Source organism: Lonchura striata, chromosome Z (assembly GCF_050655825.1).
Source record: "Lonchura striata isolate lonStrDom1 chromosome Z, ASM5065582v1, whole genome shotgun sequence".
Lineage (NCBI taxonomy): Eukaryota > Metazoa > Chordata > Aves > Passeriformes > Estrildidae > Lonchura > Lonchura striata.
Window position 1 is genome coordinate 6,522,268 of NC_140740.1, and position 25,136 is coordinate 6,547,403.

Sequence of the window (25,136 nt, forward strand, 5' to 3'; positions counted from 1 at the left end):
TGTTTTGTGTATTCTCTATGATTTATTATTATTTTCTCCCTTTTCTGTTTATTCAATTGTCTTTATCTAAATCTACAGTTTTCTCATTTTTACTCTTCTGATTGTCTCTCCCATCCCACAGGAGGAGAGTGAGTGGCTGGGTAGTGCTTGATGGGCAACTGTGGTTAAACAATGATACTTAAAACACTTGAAGTGTCAAATAATCCATCACAGGTGTGCAGCTGCTCAGTGTAGCAGGAAAAAAAAGGATGCCAACTCCTTTTCATCACCCAATGGAATAACTACTACAAAAATACTACTACAAAATAAAAAGTACTACTACAAAAATAATAAAAATTGGGAGTTTTCTTATAACTCATATAATGGCTTAACTCTTACATCTATTTATGTGTTCTTCCACGGTTACTTTCAGTGTGAATGTATGCCATCTCAGACCTTAGCAATAGTCAGGTAAGGTGCACAAGCCCTTCCTTGCTACCAGTGTACTTTTTGTACAGAGGACTGTTAAGAGAAAAAAGGGCAGAATTAGGCTTAGCCTACCTTCATTTGTATTTACTATAATAATCACTGTCTCCTTGTTTTCATGATCCCTACTTATTTTAAATGGCAGGTTATAATTATAATGCTCTTAAAAATTATTATTTTTAATAAAACATTTAAATTTTTAGCAAGACAATATTCTTTTCTGCATATAAACCAAGACTTAAGTGCACGTTTTTCTAGAACTCAATATGAAAAAGTGTTACAACTATTAGAAAACAAGGAACCTTAGTAATCATCAACAATGCCCTTTTTTTAGTTTAAATACTTTTGTCAAAGTCTAAACTGAATAGGGGACTGAAAAATACATATGTAAATATAAGCGTATGTGTGTGTGTTGGGAATTAATCAACTTGGGTCCCTTAATAGTTTAATCAGGGACTAAAGAATTCATTCATTACAGGAAAGAAAGACTTTAGTAATTAATAGTCTCTGCTATGCTTATAAGTAATAATGAAATAAGCCTTGTGAAACTATTTTAAGTAATAGAGGCATTATGAAATTATTTATAGTGTCAGAAGTAGATTTTGGTTTGTGCAGCTCCTTCTAAGGTGAAACATGGAAGAGAACAGAGGTAAACCAGGTTTTCAAGCTTCTTTTTTCCACTTATCTGAAATGCGAATATCACTAAAATGAAAATGCATGGGGCTTTTTTTGAGCATTTGTTCTGATATACTGAATTACTGAAGTGTCTTAACAACAAATTCCTTTTTAAATGAAGTAATGTTTCTAATACAGTGGACAGACACCTAACTTTCAGTAATAGCCAAGAAAACAATTCCAGTCTGACAAGGTGCAATCAGGAGGAAATTTTATGTAACACTGCAAGTAATAAATAAATTATGCATAGCAAGACTAAATTCAGAATAAGTATACTGTGAAACAAAATACATTAGAATAATTGAAGAAAGAATTAATTACAGAGTTAGGATATAAACAGTAATGCATCTCAGGCAGAAGCGAACAACAAAATTGAAGGAAAGATAATTGTGGGCTAAGTTTGTTCAAGAGAAACAACACTTACAGGTGGGCAAATTCATCTGATCTCACAGGATGACAGTTTACTTGGCAGAGAACCAGCACAAGCTTTTACATATTAGATCCCTCCAGAAAGGATGGCATTAGATATACTGTTTCTATGTATGGCTTGAGCTCTAGACAGAAGTGCATTTTACTGAGTGAACTAGCTCCCTCTACATCTTCCCGATACTCTAATTGCAATTCTACAGCCACTCAAGCAAAGGATGTTTTCACAAACAGCAAAATTCAAATAATTTCTTTAAATCTTGAAGTGGCAGAAATTCACTAATACATAAGCCTGTAACTGTGCGGAAATTTCTTAAGAAAGGTAATTTGTAAAACTACTAGGGAGGCATTCCCCAATCTTGGAGTAAGTAAACAGCACATCTGGTAAACTGAAACTTCACAGCAGAAAATTCATCTTGGCATCACAAGTTAATTGACACCTGCATTAATTATGTTGTGAACTCTTAAAGCACCACACCAAATTCCCTTGCACTTCCAATATGTAACCAAACACAACACGTAAGCAGTTAACTTACCATTCTGACTAAAAACTCAACCTTAGCTACGTAACATTCTCTATAAACACACTTACAGATACAAACTGTTATTCTGCATATAGGGAACTATGATGCAGGAATCTTATTTCTACATGTGATCTGAAATGAAATTAAAAAGTGGGCATCTCTTCTGGTTAAATGTCAAAGTGCAAAGGAGATGGCTGTGGAACCAGAGAGTGAATACACTTGGGTAATTTGGTATCAAAAGGTCTTCGGAGTTTTAAACATGTGGAGAAAGTCATGCTTTACGTTAACTGACACTTCACTTCTGATTCACAGCTTCATCCAAATCACACATCTCATCAAGAACAAAGCTGTCACACAGATGGATCCAACTTTGCAAGGCATTACAGTAGATGTTGGAAGTTATATTTAGGTGGAAGTCTACACATGATTTTTAGTGATGCTCTTATGGCTGTTTGTACTATTTCACAAAAGCTAGATGGGAAGGACATTTGGGAGGCATCTAGTAACTGCAGTAACTGTACAACTTCTTTGTACAGAGTCCACCTAAACATTTTCCAGATCATCCCTACAATACTGCCCTCATTAAAAAAGGGAGATATTACCTCTTCCTCTTCAAGCCTCTTCTAGGAAAGCAATAGTTGCAATAAATCTCTTCACTGGAAGGATTTACTGCATTGAATGTAATACTGTAAATCTAAAAATTGTCTCCCAGAAGTTTACATGTGGTAGACTTTTTTTTTTTTTGGGGGGGGGCGGGGGGGTATTTTTGAAGAAATTTATATTTTCCGCACCCATATACTGATGTAATACTTCTGAAGTTAGTTGTCAGATTTCCAGGATTAAGGATGTACCCAAATATAAGGTATTTAAATGCAAAGCACTAGAATCCATTAGACAAAAATTCAGTTAAAAAGAAAAAACAAAACCAAAACAAAACCCCCCCGAACAAAAAAATAATAAAACAAAACAAAAAAACCCCAACCAAACAAAACAACAAAAAAACCACCCCAACTTCAATTTGCTTTTGCTGTGTCAAAATGAGTGAAGGTCTGAAACTTGGCACATAGGCTTAAAATTCCCTGTAATGGCTCAATCCAATGACCTCCTATAAAGTAAACTATCCCAAACTCTTTCAACCACCCCTAGCTGTTTTATTTACTTTTTTGCTTGCTCAGGTGGCACTCATCCAATTATGCACTGACCAAATTCAGCATATCCAAGCAACACTAATCCTCTAACCCCATCAGGGGAGCAGGTCAGAGGTGAGCAAGTCCACTGAAAGGTCATGTAAGAGCCAGGATTCATAGAAAAGTATGGAATGGAGAAGAAAACATCTTTGAACAGCACATGCCATTTTTTCAGTTCTAGAAATAGTATGGATCGTTATCCTTAAAGGAAGCTAACACAGTCATCTTTCTTGGTAAAATCAACTTCTATTAAGAGGATCAAGGGAATGGACAGCTATGAAGTACTCCAAAGCAGACATCAAATAATTCAGTTTCCAGGTTATCAGGCAAAGATTATGCAGTTTTGTGGTCTACTGGTATACTTCAAAATAATGCCTCATGAATTTTCGCATAAGCTGTTTTCTCTCTGGTACAGCTTATGTAATTTACTGAGGAAGAAAGGAAAGTACATCCCTAGGACAACATGACTCACTTGGAAACTGTCCCTTTTATCTCCCTCCTCCTTTACCAAAGACACTGCAGACAACTTCCCTAAAGCCATCAAAGGTATTTGTCTTTGTTGAAGAATACTGCAGCTTACTGATATTTATAGCATAAACTATACTTGTATTCTGCAGCCAAATCCTGCTTGAAACAATATTCAAGTCTCATCAGGATACCATGGCAAGTCTTTCAATTTTTAAGCTGTCATATCTGACAGAGCTGTATTATCTTTAATCTTTCAGGAGAAAATACTCTCGATAGAGAACTGCACATGAAAAATAGAAATAGATTAATTCCCCTTTTAAAGACTGCAATATTTAGTCAGAAGAGCTTACACAGAAATTGAGCAGTAACTTTAACTGTGGCACACTGCCAAGAAACTAAAATGGAAGCACATTTTAAAAACCGAACTAATTACAAATTGCGGGGAGGTCAGATCTCTGCTTTTCACATCAAGAGGACAAAGCTAGAAGATAGTCTGAAATAAGCTTTATGAGTTATTTTTCAGTATAAACTGATTTTTAAGTATAAGTTTGGTATGCACAAGATATGATAAGCTAATTCAAGGACAAATAAAGGTCTAAGCGTAAGTCACAAAAAATTCTACCAAAATTGGTAGAAAGAAAGGCAGTGCATCCCAGAAGAACAGTAAATTGAGTCTTGGTTTCCTTAGCTCCTTGCTATTCTTTGTTTTGCCTTGACATAAATAATCTGTTACCTGCTGTGGCAACTTCATACAAATAAAACCAAGGAACAAGACGTTATCTTTAGCAGCATAAATCAAATCTGACTATTGTGACTCTGTCACCATTAAAAAAATCCAAGACCAAATATACTTATTGCAACCATTTTTTGTATCTTTGATTTTATATTTCTGGGATGTTTTTTAGTTAAGCTTAAAGAATATAACTTTATATCCCCATCATAAATCAAACATCATGGATGTCTTTAAATATTCTGAAAGGCTCTTAGTGGATACTAAGTATTTTAGATAAAGAATCAGAGAAATGTAGATCTGGAAGAGATTTCAAAAGATCACTCATCTCTGCACACAGACAATATGAAATATACAGTCCATCCCTATGAGATGTTTCATAAACCTCTTCTTAAAACTTCTATAATGGAAATTTAACAACTCCCATGGGAAGCATATTTTAGTGTATCACTACCCTTATAGTTGGAAAGTTTCTCTAGCTTGTCTTTGCTACAAATATAGGTTTACTTCAGTGGATACAAAGAGAAATTTTCCAATTATAATGATCATGAAGTATCCCCAAGTCTGTATCAAGAAGCCACTATAATTTTCAAAGACATTCTGGTGTTTGATACGCATACAATTACTTGTTATTTCATGTTATCTTCTGATTAAAAAACTGATTTCAGTAATTTTTCACTAACAGAACTGAAACCAGAATTTCTTTTCTGAGACTGAGTTTACTTTCAATTCTTTAATGACAGGACAAATATGTAATGCCGGTGTTAAACAACTATTCTAGATTATGTTGTATATTTTTGTATTAGTTATTAAAAGCCCAGCTCAAAATAATGATTTTTAAAAAATCAACACATTTACAACAAAAGTGGTCTTTCATTTAAAACTCAAGGATGGAGTTCCATATTCTACTCCAGCAGGAAGTCCTGACTTTAAACATGTGATATAATCTGTTTCTATCTCACCTTTAAAAGGACACTAAATATTCATTCATATTATAAGTTTAATGAAGATGCTGTATGCAAAATATTTCAAATGCTAACACAAGGAGTGCTGCTTCTTAAGAGGGTCATGAGGTGATACAGGAACATGGCATGTCTCTAAGAAAATCTGACAAGAAGCTAAGAACAAAAGAGCAACCTTATAAGATACCACTTCTGCCAAACAGGTATTTTTGGTACAGGCTTTTATATAAATTGACTTCTGTCTGCTGATAGTGCCTTGATTGTGTTCCTAAATCAGTGCATGATTTATAATGAATTCAACTGATTCATTTCAGTATCAGAAGTACAAAAGCCACAGAAGTGATACACTCTGCAACTGTGTTAAAGCTAAAATAAAGGTAAATTGCTCTATTTCAGGGCTTCCTGAAGTCAGGGCATTCTGACATATCAGTTATTTAGAAAGCTACCTTTAGAACAATCCAGTTGAGATACAACAAAACTGATATACCATTTAATTTCATGGTATGTTTAAACATGCACAGAATGGTTAATGTTCTGTTCTCTCACGTTACTACTTTGAAGTAATCCTCATCTAAATTCAGAGTATATTTATATTTTTAAAGCACAAATCTGTTTTTTTTCAGCACTGTTCTAGTACAATCTATATTTGCATTTAAAAGGCTTGAGGCAGCAAATGTCATGTTTTGCATAAAATTCTTTTTCTACTATGGTAACAAATTCCTTGCTGCCATGGGATTCTTGCGATATTTTTCCCTTCATAATTTTTTAAAAAATAAATAAATGAAAAAAAAAAACCCACAGAGCGCAAACAGAAGCAAAATTTCATCTTATAGTCACTATTTCACATTCTACATTATATCCCCAACCAAAAAATGTTTTGTTTTACAAATATTATTTGTATAGATACAATATTGTTTCAGGCTTGCAGTCGTGAGAACAAGTATACTGCATGGCTACTGGAAATACCCTGCCTTTAGCCTTGCACCTGAGATGTGTGAAACTGTTTCAATTACAAATATATTACAGAAGACCTAGGGCCTGATCCTGCAAATATTAAAAGCATCTTACAACAGCCATTTGCCAGTGATAAGAAAGAATAGATATTGGAGGTGCAGAATTATCCCAAATCAGGCCTTAAGTGTTAAGTGCATACAACCACATTATATGGTGACATCTCAAAGTAAAATCCTGTATTTTTATGTAATGTAGAAGTAACACACACAACTTACATATCATAATAATTTATTCTGAAATGTTAATTTTAGTCTCTATTGAGACATCACCCACGTCTCATTAATAAAAGAGCAGCCATCTCACCTCAAATACCAGAATATACAACAAGTTACAGCATAGCAAAAAAATTCTACCTACTTTAAGATAAAATCTAATTCAGGTAAAATAATTTTGTTCAAGGTTTTACAGTTACACAGTTGTTTTTTGTTTTTTTTTCTTTTTCAGAGCACAAAGAAAGTGTAAATTGTTACACCATAACTATCTATGCACATTATGTGACCACAGAAATGTTAATCATTACTTCATAAAATGAACCATCAGTTCCATTCATGCAGAAAAGCAGGCTAGGAAAGCTTGTTCAGCGGAAACCATATTACTGTGAATTTCACAGCCACATGATTAATTATTGGGTTAGATGAACTCACAAATACTAAACATGAGTATATTTTTTTGCATAAATAATACCAATTCTTCCCTGATGTAGTTTAGTTGGTCTGTAATCTAGAAATTATTGGTAAAGCAATATGACTTCATCATGTCTATTGTGCTATTTCATGATTTCAATGACAAGAAATATTCAAAGGATAATGGGATGAGATGCATGTTAAACATGGGAATACATGTTAAACATACTGTACAAATACACTTGCTTTAGCAATTTTATTCCGAACTGTCAATCAGATATTCCTGCAAAATATCACCAGTGGAGACAAAGAATACTATTAAATATGGCTTCCAGAACAAGGACCATCTAACAAGAATCAATGCTATTTACAACAAATAAAACAAAAACAAACAAAAAAATCAATCCCCATTTTTTTTTTGTTTCATTTGAAACAAAGTTTCTAAGTAGCTGCTGTATATAATACATCAGTTTTATTTTATTTTTTTGTTGCACTTAAACAGAAGTTACCAGGTAAGAGCCAGAGTGACGTTTAGGGCTTTGTGTTCCACTGGAGTCAGTGTTTTCAGACTTGGTGTCACGTTTCTTGGTGTTATTCACCGGGGTTGGTATCTGTGAGGGCCGAGCAGAACTATTGTCCACGCTGCTCTTCCTGCGGCTTGGGTTGTAGTTGAAAGGCGTCACCCTTGCGGCCACAGCACCGATGGGGGAGCTATGCTTGCTTGAGCTACTGGAACTGAATGGAGTACGCTCATTAACAGTACTTTCGTTAATTTCTGGTGCAGGAACGGGATTATTCTGCAGAGGCTTTGTTTCAGTGCCTTTCTTGTCTGGACTGTCTATCTGAAAGAAAGAGTTCAGACGGTTTTCTAAGCCAACGGTACGAACAGGAACACCTCCACTCCCTGGGGTTTGCTTTTCTTGAATCTCTTTAGGATCTTTACCATTCACACCCCCTTTCTCTGAAATACTGTCAATAACAGGGGGAGTATTTCCAGTTGGGGACCTTCCAGATCGAGGGTTGTTAATTGGGCAATCCTCTATCCTCACCCACACATCCTCTGTCTTAGAGACAGCTGGAGCCATCTGATAGATGAGGGTTTTGGAATCAGAGCCATTTGTGGCACCCGAAGAAGAATGCTGAGGATCATTCATTATCTGAGGAATTTCATTTTCTTTTATTTTTCTCCAAGTACCTTTTGCTGGTGCTTGGCTTTCTTTACTTTGCTTGTGTCCAGGGAGAGAACCTCCATGCTGCTTCTCATCTTCACTTTTTGCCTTTTCACTGGATTCTGAAGAAGCTGACAGGATTGAGGAGGAACTTCCAGTTCTTCGCCAAGTGCTTACACGAGGAAGTGATGAGGAATGCTTGCTGTGCTCGCGCTTCCATGTTCCTGATCTGTTGATCAGCAGCCTAGATGGACTCTCAGAATGGGAACGAGCTATGTCATGACGCTTTGCTGGTCTTCCATCGTATTCTACAGTAGGGCTCTGAGTAGGAGCTAATTTTCGCCAACCACTACTCTGGGCAGGTGAATGAGTGGATAAAGACATATCAGGAAGAGAAGGACTTAAAACTGGGGTCTGCAGTTGGGACCTTGTGGGAGAATCTGGCCTGGAAGGTGACAGAGATTCAAATGATGCTGACTCTTCTAATTTCCGTCTCAGAGTTGGGCTCGGAGCCTCTTTAATAAAAGTTGACTGACGAACGAGAACAGGTCTCTCAGATCTGTCAGATTCACTTCCACTAGACTTTGTGGATGGCATTCTGGACAGATCAGTCTTTTTGTTTGATCCACTGGTGCTGAGAGTTTGGTTTAACCCCTTTGAGGCTGACTCACTTCGTGGAATGCTGCTGGTACTCTTAGGTAAGGCAGTTTGCTTTGTAAGGTTTTGCTGGCTCATCTGCCTGCCTGGTGGTGTGTATGACATTCTACCTGAACTTGAGGATTTAGTTGAAGCCGTGCTAGGAGATGATGTTCTTGGCAACTGTGACAGTTTGTTGGGGGGACTGATACCATTTCTTCCTGGGGAAATGGAATTTCGTCCAGGAGATTGCAGAGGCCTACTTAATGGCTGCTGTTGAGGTCTAGAAGGAGTGGAGTCTCTAGATCCTGATCTAGAAGGTCCTTTACTTGATCCACTCTGGTTCAACCCTGATGGCTGCCTAGTCACAGGAGCTGGTTCAGGTTTCACTGATGATTTGGCTCCTCTTGGAGAACTAGTCAAACTTTGGCCTTCACTGGGACTTTTGGAGTTCATGTTTTTGAGTGGGGGTCCTTTTTTGGAAACAGGACTAGTACTTGAAGAACTATTTCGAAGTCCTGGAATATGGATCATTGTTCTACCACGTGAAATTGAAGGCACACTTGTCTGTTGTGGTTGCTTCAAACTTGAAACTTCTGAATTAGAGCGTGCTTTTCCTGTGATCATACTCTTATATACTTTCTTCCCTCCTTTGATTCCCCTACTTTCTGATTCTACTTTTTTAGACTCCAGTGTACTCTTCTCTCCTGGCTTAATAATTCTTGGACCTTTATTACTAGTGAAAGGTTTTTCTTCTTGGTCTGGGGTAAGATGAAATGGTGACCCTAGAGAAATACCAGATTTTAATGAAAGGATAGAGTCAGAGTCTGATGAAGCTTGTCTAGATAGTGATGCAGCAGCTGCAGCTTGATGCAAGCTACTAACTATAGAATTTGCACCTTCTTGTATAGCTTTCCAGTCAAAGTTTTCTGAATCAGGTGAAAAACCATGTTCTGAATCTGGCCTCTGTATCTCTCTTAAATCCAGTGTTAAATCTTCAGCCAGTATACCACCTGTGTTTCTGGAATTATTTTTTTCACCATCACTCTTCATTCTTGAGGGCTTTTTCTTTTTAGGCATAGCAGAACTAATGCATTCCTGCAGAAGATCATCTTCTGAGTCAATACTAAGTGAACTCAGAGAGCTGTTTCTAGAGAAGCACACAGGAGTATCTTCAACATGAAATGATTTAGGTGCATAACCAGAAGTCTGTGGTCTGTTGGATTCCACCTGTGGCTCAGGAGCCTCGGGACATTTTGCAGGTTCCCCTTCTTTGTTGTTATTATTTTCTTGATCAATATCACTGAGTGAGCTAAGAGATGAATTGCGAGAAAAACAAACAGGTGTGTTTTCAATAGCAAAGTTCTGCATTTTCTCATCTGTAGCTGCTCCTCTGTCTGGAATATCTTTAGTTGACTGAGAGAAAGTTTTTGTCTGGCTTCTGCCCACTGGGTGTTTTTGACAAACTTGTGTCCTGTTACTTGGTTGCTGATTTGAAGACTGCTCTGCATTAGAGCACTCTTTACTTTCAATTTCCTTTCCTTCTTTTCCTTTTCTTAATTCTGCCTTCTCCCTTGAAAGGTCAACATCATCATCATCAAAATCTAAAGAACTCAGGGAATCGTTCCGTGAAAAACAGTAAGGAGTTCCCTCAATAGGTGTATAATGATGAGGGGAATCAAATGCAAAGCTTCCTCTTACACGCTCTTCGTTATTTGGCAATTTGTCATGAAACTCTCTTGAATTATTTTTAAGGTTCTGTTTCTTTGCATCTCTGTTTTCTGGATAGCCTCTTTCATTACTAGCATTGCTTTTGGATTCTATGCTTTTTCGCACACGTGCTCTGTATTCACTGTTTTGGGAAACAGGCTTCACTGGTGATGTTGGCTTCTTTTTCTCACCTTCTGGTTGGTTTTTACTACTTGGAGATGAAGATGCTTGTTGAATTTGATCCATTATCTTCTTCACTCTGAAAGGTTTGTGACTTTTTCCTTTTGGCATAGCTGAGTTAATGCACTCAGCCAAAATATCACCCTCTTCTGTTTTGTCGTCATCCAGGCCAAGGGGAGTCACAGTTGAGCTTTTTGCTCTCTGAGAATCATCAGTACTTCTGCCTTCAGTAGGAATGGTGTCCCGTTTTTCAAACTCCCCTGACTCTGCTCCCACGCCCACATTGTCTGCATTGGCCAGCTCACTCGGGGGGGATTCTATTGTCAGGTCACTCAGAGATGTAGCTGTTGAAAAATTTATCGGTGTACCCTCAACACAATATACCCGTGGCATATCATCTCCTGGTGTAAAAGTCACGTGCTTTTGTGATTGCAATCTGCTTTGTGAAGGCAAAAGTTTGTAAACTGGCAACTGGCTGGGCTTTCTGGCTACAGGAGGAGGTATTTTTGGAGCAGATGCTTGAGAAGGCTTTTTGGCTTTACGTGAAGACTTTGTTGGCATTGCAGAAATAATACATGCTTCCAGTATTTCAATATCGTCATCAGAATCATCCAGAATGTCTTTTTCTGCTTCAGGTGGCTTCTCTGGTTTCTTCTCTTGGTTATCCTTTGTATCATCTGACTGTTCAGGTTCTGCTTCGTTACCATGCTCGTTTTCATGAACTGGAGGCATAATTCTTAACTCCGCATCCTTCTGTATAAATGGCTCATCAAGGCTCAGAGCACTCAGGCTAGAAGAGCAAGAAAACCCATCTGGTGTGCTTTCTGTGGCAAAATGCAATAGTGTATCAGCATCTGGCAGTACCTGTACTCTTTGAACAGCTGCATTTACAGCTGCCTGTCTAGGACCAGGCTCTCTCTTCTCTGTAGTGGTTGCTTTTCCTTTAGGTCCCTCTCTTTTTACTTGAACTCCTTGAGCAGGTGGTGGTGTTTTACTTCTGCTTGGAGGCATTGTTTGTCCAGGGCTGTCTGGAAGGTCACTGGGACTTATAATACCACTTACTATTCCACTGCAAGGCTCACTTTGAACTGAACTAGCAATTGAACGGCTTTCAAAACTATCCAGGGAACTTACAGAAGTACATCTGCTGAACATGAGTGGTGTTTCCTGTACATAATGTTCTGGTGGGCTTTTAGGAGTTTGGGCACCACTCTTTGAGGGAGATTTGGCACCTGAAGAAAATTCAACAGCTTTATGTCTTGAGGAATCAGAAGGAGACAAGCTAGAAGTCTGAAGTCTAGTGGATTTTGTTCTGATGTGTTGTGCTGTTGACGTGATTTCACTTGCTGCACCTTCTGTAGGTAGAGCCCCACTGTTCTCCTTCAGTTCTGCAATCTGCAGTGTGTTATTGGTATCGGTGCCACGTGTGGATTGATCACGTCCTATTTCATCTTCAGCTGAGGACAAAGATGACAAAGAGCTACACCTTGAAAAACATATCGGGGTATCTTCCACGCAGTAAGTTTGTATAGTTTCCTGATTAATAGAGGGAGCCTTACAGGAGGTGTTCTTCTGTGCATGACCACTTCTGCTCTGTGCAGAGCTTGGGTGAAGCTGGTTCTGCCTCTTTGAACCAGATGAGGGGGCTGATGTGCTCCCACTGCTTGGGGGAATATGGTCAGTTTTATTGAGTGGCACTGAAGAAGTCTTTGGAAAAGTAAAAGATGGCTTCTGAGAAGGTGCTGGAACTTCTGTTGAATACTTTAAACTATAATCAATAGGCTGATCAACATGATGTTCCTCTTCATTGTACTTCATGCTGTAATTAGTTGGCCTGTCTTCCTCTTCATGTTGCTCCTCCTCAGAATAACGTTCACTGTAGTTGGTTGGCTTATCATCATCATAATCATCAACCTGGCACAAGGACTGGTTTACTTTCTGATTCATTCCAAGAGTTGGGCCTACTCTGTTCTGATCTGAGCCACTGGATCCTCTTGATCTAAAGGAAGAAACACACTCCTGCTGTCCAAAAGGTGTCTGATATTTCATGTGTTTATCCTCCCCACTTTCAGTATACACAGGGTAGGCTGCATTTTGGTTCCTTGACTGTCTTTGCTCATTTTGTTTCATTTCATCATCTATTATATGCTTAGGCCTTGCCCATCTTTCATTCTGGGACGGACTTTGCCTTCCAGAATTTAACTGCTCATCTGAGTATTTAAGACTATAATTAATAGGAGTGTCTAGTTCCTCATCATTGTCATCCATGTGATTTGCACTATGAATCTTGTGTGCCAAGTCAGCTGGATATTGGCCGTAACTACAGAATTTACTTTCATCATCTTCAGAGTAAGACTCAATGGAAGGTTTCATTTGGCCTCTTTTACCATAGCCATCACTGCTGCTGACACTATTTAAACTATCATTTGAAGCTCTTTTGTATTCCATTTTTGTATATGGCACAGGACATGTCCTGTTTGAGTTCTCGGATTTTGGAAAGTATGTATTTGAGTGAGTATGGGCAGAAGCTGATCTCCTCTGGCCATTTCTGTCTTCTGTCAAACAGTGTATTTCAGAAGTGGAACCAGAACTTCTGTCTTCCTGTGGAATGTGCATGCTTGTTACTTCTTCCATAACTTTGGCAATCTGAGCTGCAGCTGTAGAAATCTGCATTCCTATTCTCTTAGAGGAATTCCCAGTACTCTCTGCAGCTTGATGATAGGTATTTAAACCTACTGTTCGATCCCTTTCAACACTCCTGTCTTTCTCAGATCGAGAATTTTCTGTGTTTCCTCTACTGGAGGAGCCAGGCAATACTGTAGTATTTACATATGGTGAGAGCACAGTCATATTGCCAGCATTAAAGCTCTCTGACCTGCACACCCCATCGTCGTGGCGGCTGGCATCCAGGACATACTCACTGTATATATTTTGCTTATGTCTCTGCTTATTGCGGTGAGATGCTTTGGGGCTTAAGTTATCAATGTTATCAAAAGTCTCTGATAAATGCTGAGCATCTAATTCTGCTTCCAGCGCCTTTTGCTTTCTGACATGGAGGGACGGGAGGCTTGATCCTGGAGACATAATGTTGGCATCTTTGTACTTTGCTGGCCTGTTTGCCATGAGGTTCCGTAGAGCTGCGGCACTGCCCATGGCTATCATTTTGTGTTTTGAGTGAATCAGGTTTTTCAGCATGCTCACGGCTCCCATGTCCCACAGTGCCTCCTGATCCTTTGCATTTCGAGCAGAGAGATTCCACAGGGTCCCACATGCGTTACTGACTATTGTCAAACTGTGTGACTTCAAGTGTTGCAACAAGGTTTGTAAGCAGCTGTTCTCTCGCAAGATTTGCCTGGTGTTAAGTAATTGGAAACAAACATCTGTAAGTGGCATTTCAAAAGGGTAAGAGACAAAAGCAAAAAATAAATCTATTATTCTAGAAATTAATTTTGCTCTTAGAAAGGATAATTAAGAATTCTCCTGTGCAAATAACTTGTATATCCACTAGCTTTTATCTGAATGTCAACCAAATCCCATTACAAATATGAATAGCTAGCTTTTAGTACAGTTCATCATTAGCAAGCAGCAGCTCTTAATCTGTTTGCATATTCCTGTTATGTAAGTGAAACACCCTTAATCAAATGTACTACAAATTAACTGTTTTTAATTACTAAATACATGCATTCATATTAAGGCTTGGTCATAGAAACTGTGTACTAAATATACATGTGGAACCAGAAAAAACTGTCAGAAGTGTACCTACCTATGGTCCTCATTAGTAGCAATTAGGCTAGAAACATTTCTTAGTATTCCTCCTCCACTTTCTATGATGGCTAAAGTGTTTGTTTGGCTTCGGTATGTCAGTGTGCCAACCAGAAATGCAAGAGCACCATCAACAGCACATATGTCAGCTTTGTTCCCAGTGCAGTGTGCTGACAAATTCCATAAGGCACTCAGAACGCTTTTCAAGGTGGATTCCTAGGAAAACAGCAACATGACAGAAATTTTCAGCTATTGACCTTAAGCTCTCAGAAACACATTAAGTTAGTTTAAAGGAACTACACATTCCAGTTCTGCTCTCTGGGGCGATAAGGTAGGTGCAGGCAGCAGTGCCCATGTATTTGGTTCACTTTGCTCCTTCCTTCAGCCATGGGTTTGGTACTGCCTGCCCCAGAGGTATCAGAAATATGTGCCCCAATACTTGTTTGCTGCCACAATGATAGAAAGGGCTCGAAGACCAGTCGGCAGGAGTCTCTGGGATGGAATATACTCCCATCTACACATCAAAGAAGTCATAGATACCTACTAACTAACTGAAAAGAGCTTTTATTAAATGACAGAATTATAAAAAAAGACTATTTTAACAGCACAGCTCACGAAACTGAAAAGCAAAAGTGGTCAACCCTCATAACTAAAATCAGATCAATACTAGTTTTGAGGTGCCATTGCTCCACTGTGGTCTGCTGCTATGTTAAATCAAACTCTTCTTCCAGGCAAATTACCTAAACCACATAAACTGCTTCAGCAACTGCTGTTACAAAAAATGGTCAATGGTCATATTAGTGTTTTGTGTAAAATAAATGCAATCTCTCAAAAATCCAATTTAATCACTTATAGAAGATACCTTCTTAACTTCTAAAGCACATTCCATCAAGGCTTTCACACTTCCAACTTCTCTTAGAGTCTTTTTACTGTTTACATCTGCTCGCCAGGACAAGTTCCTCAAAACACTTGCAATGACCTGGAAAATGAGAAAGAAAAGTAACATATTTCAAGATAGGTACTTTTTTAGTAGGTTACCAGACTTTCCACCTGGACTTATCAATTGCTATGGTTAATTAACAGTGGTCATGTTTAGGTACTGAACTAAAATTTGCTAACATCTGCTTTTTGTTGTATTGTCTGCTAGACTGGTCTAATGTTTCAGCATCAAGTTTGATCAAAGGTACTGGCTTTTGTGTGTGGGTACTTAAAACAGAGATCTGAAATCAGGTTCCCTGCTTCCCACACCGGTAGAACATTTGTAGACAGATTTTCTTCTCTATTCTTATGTCTGTTCTAGAGTTATATTATCTCAGAGGAGAGATTTATTTAATATTTTTTTTCAGTTTTTCCACTTAGAAAATAGAACAATAGAACTTGCCTGTCTCTCAGATGGTATGATTATTTTAATGTTTATAAACCTCTTTAAAGTATTTTTAAAATACACTGTGTCTTTTACAAGTAGAATAGTTATCTCCAGAAGATGTCCTTGTACTTGGCAGCAGTTAGACTGACATAGGTTGTCACTGTAGTGGGCAGTGATTACATGTTAACCTCCATCCGTTCGTGAGCAGCCGTAAGCATGCATATCCCTCGTGAAATTAATTTGATAGAAAACTTTTGCTTATGGGTGTTCTCATTGTCACAGAAGCGACATAAACTTTTCAGGTTATGTGGTGAATGCTCCCTTGCTCACACCCCCAGTGGAGCACAGGGAGCCGGTGGCACACGGAAGGGCCCGGGAACACCCAATCCTGGCTGCTCCCAAGGAGCCACCAGCTCCTCAGAGCCCACCTCAACACAGCCAGAGCAACACAGGAGCCCAAAGCCAGGTGGGAGCTGTGCCCTGTCCAGGCTTTTCCCAGAGCTCTCACAGGGAACCCACTACCCCATGGCCCAGACTGATACTCGGGGGAGTCAAAGGGAGTAACTCTCTGCCCATTTTGGACTGGGGATGTGGGACACTGTGGGATCCAGGGGAAGAGCATTCTGGAATGTAGAACACTTATTGTGGGATGGCAAGACGCAAAGGTTTCAAATGCAGGAAAAGAGATGGAGTGAGGGGATCTTTCAGCACAGGAAGGCAAAGGGGACAGAAAGGCACAGTGACATCCGAACAGCTGACTGACTGATACAGTTGTGTGGACATGCCTTTTGAGTACACTCAGTCCCATATTCTTACTAAATCCCATTTATAACTTGTCCTGAGTGGAAGACTTCCTTCTCGGTGTGTGTGTGTGGTGTCTTGGTGTCAGTGGCTGGAGACATCCCAGAGGTCAGAGGGCCCATGGGGCTGTGACTTTCTTTTCAAGAATACTCAATACATGTCCTAATACCACATCACAGAGTTTATCCGATAACCTCTGTTGTAATTCTAATATTTTCTCAATTGTAACTAGTGAGTGCCTCCTATTAAGGGGAGAATATTTGTTAACAGCATTTTAAGACATATGGTCAATTTTACTTAAAATTGCTTTTTTATCTGATGATTCACTCAGACTGCAAGGAAAATGGGGATTCTCTTTTAAAGTACTGTGCACTTTGTATACAATAAGCATTAATTAATGTTGATTATAATTCAATATTTAGTAATTTTACAAAAGTTCCAACAGTTCTGCTCTCTCAGCTGAGGATTACTGTAAGCATTTCCTAGAGGCTTTATTATCAGGCTGTTTTCCTTACATGGCAGGACTAATTAGAGCAGACAGTAACAGATCAGGGTCATAAAATAAGATTTGAAGCTCATGCATTATGATTTAAAAAAAACAAACCACAAAAAAATCCCAGAAATGACAGATAAGAATGTTTTACAAGAAGAATGTACCTCCTAATTAATGAAATAAGTGTGAGAAAAATTTCACATCAAAGTTAAGGCAGACAAGACAACAAATGAAATATTTTATCTCAAAAGAGCATTACCTGCTGTAAGTCTTCACTTTCAGATTTCAGCTGGGCTACAAGAGCTCTCATGCAGCCCTTCATGGAACATAATGTAGCCTGTTAGGAATCAGGAGAAAAAAGAGTGAGCAGTATTAAACAGCAGGTTAGATGGCTGCATCTGCACAATGTTTTGATATTTTAGACAAATCATATCTAAGTTCAATAAAATCTTAGTAAATATGTTGTCAACACTAAATACTTGGTTTACAACTACTAAAACTTTCAGCATAGCTATCAGTTTAAACACGTAAGTGGCAAAATTGTGCTAACATTTTGAATTTTTTTACAGCAGTTCTAGGACATGATCTGGACCTTTACTACCTTAGAAGCCTTCCTTCCACTGTATCAGATAAAAACCCCTGTGAGCTAGCAATGTGTTGTTACCTACTCTTGTAAGTCTGTTATTTCCATTTACTGCTGAAATGTCTATAGAGCAGAAGGGTAAGTCTTCAGTATTGAGTTAAGATCCACAGGCTGGCAAGTCTATTGGAAGTTTCTAGCGTTTAAAAGAAGTGTCCTTGTCAAAAATTAGGAGAACCAATTTTCTTTTATAATGATTGAAGTAGTGCCCAGTTTGATCCAGATACTTAAAAGTAAGCTGTAGCCTGAAGAGGTTGGAAACATTTAATTAGACAGTAGTAGTATGGTTAAATAACTGATAACTTCAGAAAATGACTCAATTATAAATGTTAATTCAACATTCTCAGAAAAGATCAGTTACTATAAAATCACTGTGTGCTGTACTAACCTAGTCCTCATTAAAAAAGCAGGCCAATAGATAAACTCCTTGCTTTCAGTGACAAAAGTGTTTTGAGAGCCAATACCATAGTTGTATGATGCAATATTCTGTTTGTGGTACTCTCTGTCAGCAACAGGATGGAATGAGAGAGGTATTTGGAATTCCTACCTTGAATTTAAACTCAATACCCTATCCTGGAGATTTTAATCACCTGTGTTAAGAGCTGTAATTCAAACAGCTATGAACTGAAATTACTGCAAGTTTACAGTGCTGCTCTCACCTTGTTTGCCACATCTCCAAAAGTCAGGTTTGTCAGAGCCATGCCAGCGTACCTCCTTAGGGTAACACTGTAGTGATCATTTGTGAGTCCATACATTTCACAATCCACTTGAAGCAGTTCAGCAATGGCCTGCAAACCTCCTGTAAAAAGATACATGTAAGAAAAAAAGTCATAGGTGCACTCTAATTTTCTAAGTACAGAACATATGTAGCAAGGAATGAATTTCATTTTTATGTACAGAAGAACTTCAAACATCTGAAACCCACAATGCTCAGAAAGACATATGAATTGCTAAACTTGCATGCATGGAATTTACTGAGCATGGACTAAAAAAATTCAGGCTGTCAAACAAGAACAAATGCAGGATGAAAAAACCCCACTAAGACACCAAGCAAAAAAACACCCATCCTGGGAATAAGTCTCAGCTTTAAGTCCAATACTTGTAAAATTGCAAATATTTCCAAATAATATTACTCTTCCGAAATTCACAATTCATGCCAGAAAAAACAGCAACTGACATAATAATTTATCCACTGGGAAATGGTGTAGTTAATTTCAACTGCTTTCAGCAATTAGGGGGTAGCAACTGATACAAATGAATTGCTGTTAATAGCCTAAACTGTTAGTAAAAAAAAGCCATATATGCAGTGACATGCACAAGGAGTGCCATGGTTTCTAGCAAGTTTCTCAAGTCTGATCTTACCAAGCTCATTCATTGCATGTCTGTGTTCTTCATCAAATGAAAGTTTCATCAAAACACACACTGCAGGACAAATCTGATGATCCACTGGAGCAGGCACTGATCCAGAAACAGGTAAAAATTAATACCTTCCAAATAATTTTGTCTAGATCCTAAGTTCTCCAGAGCGAATCTAATCTTAAAAATAAAGCAGCTGCAGTTCTGGTCAGGTCTGTATTTTCCCAGTAATCCATGATCTTACAATTAGTTAAGACTTACTAAAGAGGGTGTGTCCTGTAAATATATTGGATGCTTGAAAACAAATTAGGGAGAATCCTGAATGTATGTGCTGAGTTAGAAACAGAACTTGCAGTGGAAAAAATATTACCTTATTACTCTTAGAAATTAATAATGTTTGTAAAACAAATCAATATGGTCAAATATTCTGATGGCAATAAATAATATTCTGTTTCTTTGGGTGCTCTATCCTTATGAACGGTTGATTAAACCTTTTGCTTCTTAACCCAGAAGTTTTTAAGTTCATACTTTTGTGAGCTAGGTTCTTGATAATGCAGAAATGGTACTCTTACAGCTTGTGCAGAAGCCACCTCTACTGAACTGCACCAGGCACAAGGCAACCCTGATTTCTGTCACACACCTGCCAGGGACACCTACAGGCTGCACTCATGGGATGCCCCCAAGTCAGCAAAGCAACAAAGGTAACTCTAAGGTTAAATCTATTTTTCTAATTGTTCCCTGAGAAAAATCCCATTAACTTACAATTCTCATATATAACATTATTATAACAGTTCATTTTAATAGATGGAGATTATTTAATTTGTGCTCTCTGCCCCTCTCCCAAATGGAATGTGCTATCGCCTAAACATCTGCACTACGAGTAATTTGGGATTGTTTATCCATAAAAATGTAAAACAGAATGAGTATATCTTCAATATTATTTTACAAATTACAAATATAAACTACTAGAATCACTATCTGGGAAGCACAGCAAAGTCCAAGATTTAAATAAAAAGCTTGTAAATAGGGTATCATATCTGTGACACATACTATTTCCCAACAGTAGTTGAACTTGAATAAAGAAGAAACTATGCACACACATATGTACATAAAAAAACTTGCATACATTCAACAAGAAGTCAGATTAGAGTTGTACTTTCTGTAAATTCACTCTTTTCAATATATCCTCGAAATGTTTTTATATGGCTTGCAGAACCTACTTGGGTTTTTGTCCTGGTCCATGCCTTGTTCATGTGCCTCCTGCCATTCCCAACACGTCTCACAGTAAGCACGGATCTGCTCCAAGAGATGGAGCACACGGATTTCCCGTCTGCCTCGCTTATCATCGGGCTGGGAGTGAATGATGTTGTGCAGCGCTGCGCTGGCTCTGGCACGGGCCTCTTTACTACCACGGGAGTTTCCTAACAACACAGAGTCCTTATCGTTGCCATGTAAAAGCTGGATGAGGAGAGGAAGGCATCCAGACTGACGCATGGCTATGCAGCTGTCCTGGGAGCTAGACATTGCTAGCAGTGTTCTTGACATGTCATCTTTATCATGAGTACCAAGCATTGATAACAATGAATACACCATTTCCACCTGCAGGTCAAATGATTTTAAAAATACAGTTACGTTTTAAAAACACACACCAAATTGAAACAAAATTTGAATGGTATGAGCAAAAATATATGAGCAAAAATATATGAGCAAAAAACCCCCTTATTTAATGGTGAAAAATTTAATTGTGCTATTTAAATGTAATTAAACACTATTATTACTTCAGCAGCATATACTTAATAAATTCCACTTAGTGGTTAAATGGCTGGGAGTGGGGGGTAGCTGTGTTTAAATGTATTAATCTACAAAACCAATAGCATAGACTTCCAGATTTCCATCATAAAAAAAGATTAAACAAATGTATAATGAAAGTGTTTCATTTTGGGAAACCAAAATAACTTCAAAATTAAATCTGTCTTTAAAAAGCTATGCTCTATGTGAATTATTTACACTTTATTTATACTCTACATCATGCTGAAAAAACCTGACATCCATGTATTTTAAAATTTTCCTTTAAAAAGTCTCAAATTAACTGATATTTTTTTGTTATGATCACTGACTTTTATACAGACCAGATTATTTCGAGCAAATGCAAAACTAAAGAGTTACATTAATACTTTTTCAAGTTTACAGGGTTAAAAACAGTAAAGCAAACAAATGCTTATTTAGTATGCATAAAATACTTAGTGTTTGCTAAATTAATTCATGCCATGAAAACCCAGCATCACCCATTTAACTTGGATTAACCCCAAATTTTTTTATTAAAAATAGAGATTTTTGAGTGATTCCCTTGGCTTTTGTGTAATACTGTGGTCAAGGCACTATTTGGTTTGTACTCCCATTCTTCCATAACAGCTTTCAATCAAGAAATGCATTTGATTCTTCTAGTCAACTTTTAGTAGAATAACAGGATGTAGAGGATGATCTTAGATACTATCTAAAAACTCCTAACTCGTAAAGCCAAGATAAACAGGAACATTCAAAGTCAAAGCACAACATAAAGAAACTATCAAAGGGAATTATAAAGTAGCAGCATGTGTGTTTCTCTAGAATATAGTAATTAAGGAAGAAATGAGACTTTGGACCATTTATTTTCCTACTAATAATTAGGTATTTGCACTAGTTATCCTATCAATGAGTGATTTTATTTGGTGTCTTGAGTGACAATTCCAATGTGCCTGAAGATTAATACACATACCACGTTTCAAAAAAACTGAACAGCAGCAGGCAGACTAAACAGCAAATCTGGTAACACAGACTTCTCTAAACACTAGAGGGTTGCTGAGGCAATACAAATCTTAAGAGTCTGTGAAACTGTATGGTCACATGGCAAAGCCCATTGAAATAGGAGCCACTTCTGTGACAGTCTAGCATCCCAGTTTGGAGATCCTCTCTTCCTGCTACCCCCAAATGCAGCATTTAAACAAAACCTTTGATTCTTAAAGGAGAGTGAATTTAATTTGCTTTATGTGCATCTCTTTGCAGATGTTTCAATTGGCAGCTATAATACAGTGTTACTTGGATTTGGAAGGTTAAGTTTTTGCCAGAGAATAAAGTTGAAGAAGCCACCAAATCAGGCCTCCAAGTTGTAGTTCATGTGTTATAGGAAAAACAAGCAAAAAAAGCTCTTTGTTTCTCTTGTTTACACAGACTCATCTCTTTTTGCCCCTGTAAATATACTCCTCCATTTAGAACCTCTACCATTCTCCCTTTTAAGGCATTCATATCAATAATTTCCTAACACAGAGTACACTCAGTTAAACCTAAGTCTTACACTGTTCCTGCCTTCAAGGCTTTCCCACTGTTAGTAACTTTGTAGAGTTCTACAGGTTGCAGTGAAAATGTCTGCAGACAGACAGCTGATGTTACCTCCATTTAGGATGTGCATATAGCATGGGACTGAAATAACAACATTGTAACACTGTTTTAAGGCCCAAAATAATTAACACTATGCAAAATTAATAGGTCCAGCTTCCCAGAGGACTGTTCTGAGCACAGCACCCACAGTATCCATACTGCTGCAGATTCCAGAGGCAGTATGAGATCCAGTGGCTCATGAATTTGCCCTTTTCTCTCTCTTTTCATGCTGTATATGTATTTTTTAGTGCAGTTTTCTATCTGCAGATGCTGTGAAGGGCTTAGATAATTTTTTTGGGTCTATTTCTTGACAACTGTGTCTGTTTTGTGGATCTGGATTCTGCAAAAGTATTTGAAGAAGCACTCTTAAAAAGGTTAATTTTCATAATGGATTATAAAGCAACATCACAAGCTTTTTTTGATATCCCAGTAGCTTCTAGGAATTGCTTGTTCCTTACTGTAACGACTCTTATCATCAAGTTAAAAAAAAGATTTCTGTGCATATATTTTCAAAGTTGAAAAGATATACTAAAATTTTAACTTAATAAAATTACTATGGACAAGACTGTTCAGATAGTATTAGTACTACTGGCAGAAACAATGAGGTTATTGTATTAGTAAAAATGTAGCATTAGCGACCTGTGGTTTGTAATCTTCGGTTACCTTGGTACCCAGATGACTTGTCAGTCTGCGAGGAACAGAATAGTTACTACTAGAGCTCATAACACTGGCTGTCTCATGGTCCACTCGAGCAGCAGAACCCTATAGATTTAAACAACAACTCATATAAAATAAAGTCTGAGGGACAGAACAACATTGGCTAAGTAAGTTTCAGCACTGGATGATGCAGTTCTGCCAACAGCAATGAACTACCAACTTCCTTCGCTTAGGTCCTCTCTGCCCTGACACAACATAGAGGTAAAAAACCTGCTTTTATTAACCTTTTTTTCCTGAGATTCAGTCTCAAAAGAACTGTATTTTCAAATGAATAGATTTAATTACTATTTTCACCAAGAAAAAGTGGATTTTGGAACAAACTGAATAATAATTTTGACAAAGTGAGAAAAACAGCCTCCACTTTTATGTCAGATTCTATAGTGCACTGAAATAGGTATCCAAGAACCCACTAGTAACAAGAGACTGATCTGGGCAAATGAATAGCTCTACTTGAATTTGTCCATTTTAAAAGCAAATTATAAGTGGTTGCATAGTTATTTTAGTGAAAACTGTAAAATAATGCCGACACTGGATGTAATTTTCCGAGAATCTAGGTATGCTCCTAGCTGTATTAGCAAGACTCACTTATCAGCGTCTTTGTTTTATTTTAATTAATTTCATGTATTTACATTTTTTATTTTTCTACCACTTTTTATCCACTCATATTCTTTGCTTTTTTTATCCACTCATATTCTTTTTAAATTTGCTGTTGTTTTCTTTCTGTCTGTGATGCTTTCCCTACTATATCATTCCCTTCCCATCTGCTTTGGGAAGTTAAAAATGTTTCTTTAGAGAACACTTTTAGTATCAGTAACTGATTTCAGTCTTGGTTTTCCTAAGGTAGTCACGAGTTTCTCTTTGATCCTCTAAAAAAGCTAAAATCTGTTAACAGAATTATTAGCCTAATTTGCATCTGGATTAATAAATATAACTTTTTTTCCCCAGTAAAAACAGATAACTGAAGAGAACTCCATGGAAGATGCTGTGAAATAATGTCTGTTTCTTCTATGTGCTCCACAAAGAAATAGGTATTTTGCAGTTCATACAGTTCAGTATCTTTAACATGAAGTTGAAAGATACTGTAAGTACCAGGTAGGAGTAACTTAAAGTGTTTGTATAGACAGAAAAGAATCCAGTTATACTGGAATATTTAAACACATTAACATTATTATACTAATTTCACTCCCACATTCAAATCCAGAAAATGTGATACATGTTCCAGAAGAATTTTATGCTACAAGAGTGTAGCTGGAATTATTTATATTAACACAATTTATTCCAATCTATATTCCCTTACTTTTTGTTGACTACAGGGAAAAAATCAGAATCTAAAAGCTTAGGCAGAAAATCACACTGTATTTTCTCCATTATTCACTTTAATAATGTTCAGTGCTAAGAACATGGGAATGAATTCCCAGATTTTTGCACCATGCAGTCAACTTCATATTTCCTCAAACTACATTCAGAGGGTAACAGGTTCAACATAATGTACGTACTAAAACTATACATTATTAAGCTCAGTGTGATTGTTTCATCCACAAAGGTAAAAAATAACGTAAGTCTGGGTGCTATCTATTAAAATTCACCATGGTGTAGACAGAAATAGCAACCTCATTTCAGGTAACCAATTCCCTCAGAGCCATCACATGGCTGTGCTGCCTGCTACCAGGATGCTCAGCTGAAGTGTAACTACATTTCTCACTGGCTTGTAAAGAGTAATGCCAAGGAACTAATGTCAGGTGAGCAGTCATTCATCCAAGAAAATGGGAAATGACATGGAAATGTTACGTGGACCCTTACTGTGCTGGACCTCGTCCT

The 25,136-nt window shown here is 37.6% G+C and overlaps 1 protein-coding gene across 10 annotated transcripts in view; it reads right to left on the reverse strand.

The window, feature by feature from the left end:
* Nucleotides 1–1,334: 1,334 nt before the first annotated feature.
* APC (APC regulator of Wnt signaling pathway) overlaps nt 1,335–25,136 on the reverse strand; it is a 93,882-nt gene continuing 70,080 nt past the window's right edge. For 5 of the 10 annotated variants that reach the window (XM_085568152.1, XM_085568148.1, XM_021524795.4 and 2 more), the window contains 8 exons: nt 23,241–23,363; nt 20,408–20,786; nt 19,194–19,289; nt 18,491–18,630; nt 17,451–17,528; nt 15,394–15,510; nt 14,533–14,747; nt 1,335–14,121 (listed from right to left, as the gene is read on the reverse strand). In XM_085568152.1, the coding sequence (XP_085424278.1) occupies nt 7,569–14,121; nt 14,533–14,747; nt 15,394–15,510; nt 17,451–17,528; nt 18,491–18,630; nt 19,194–19,289; nt 20,408–20,786; nt 23,241–23,363 (7,701 nt within the window). In that variant the 3' untranslated portion in view covers nt 1,335–7,568. The remainder of the gene's footprint in view (nt 14,122–14,532; nt 14,748–15,393; nt 15,511–17,450; nt 17,529–18,490; nt 18,631–19,193; nt 19,290–20,407; nt 20,787–23,240; nt 23,364–25,136) is intronic. The other 5 variants (XM_085568153.1, XM_085568151.1, XM_085568150.1 and 2 more) reach the window with 2 other exon arrangements.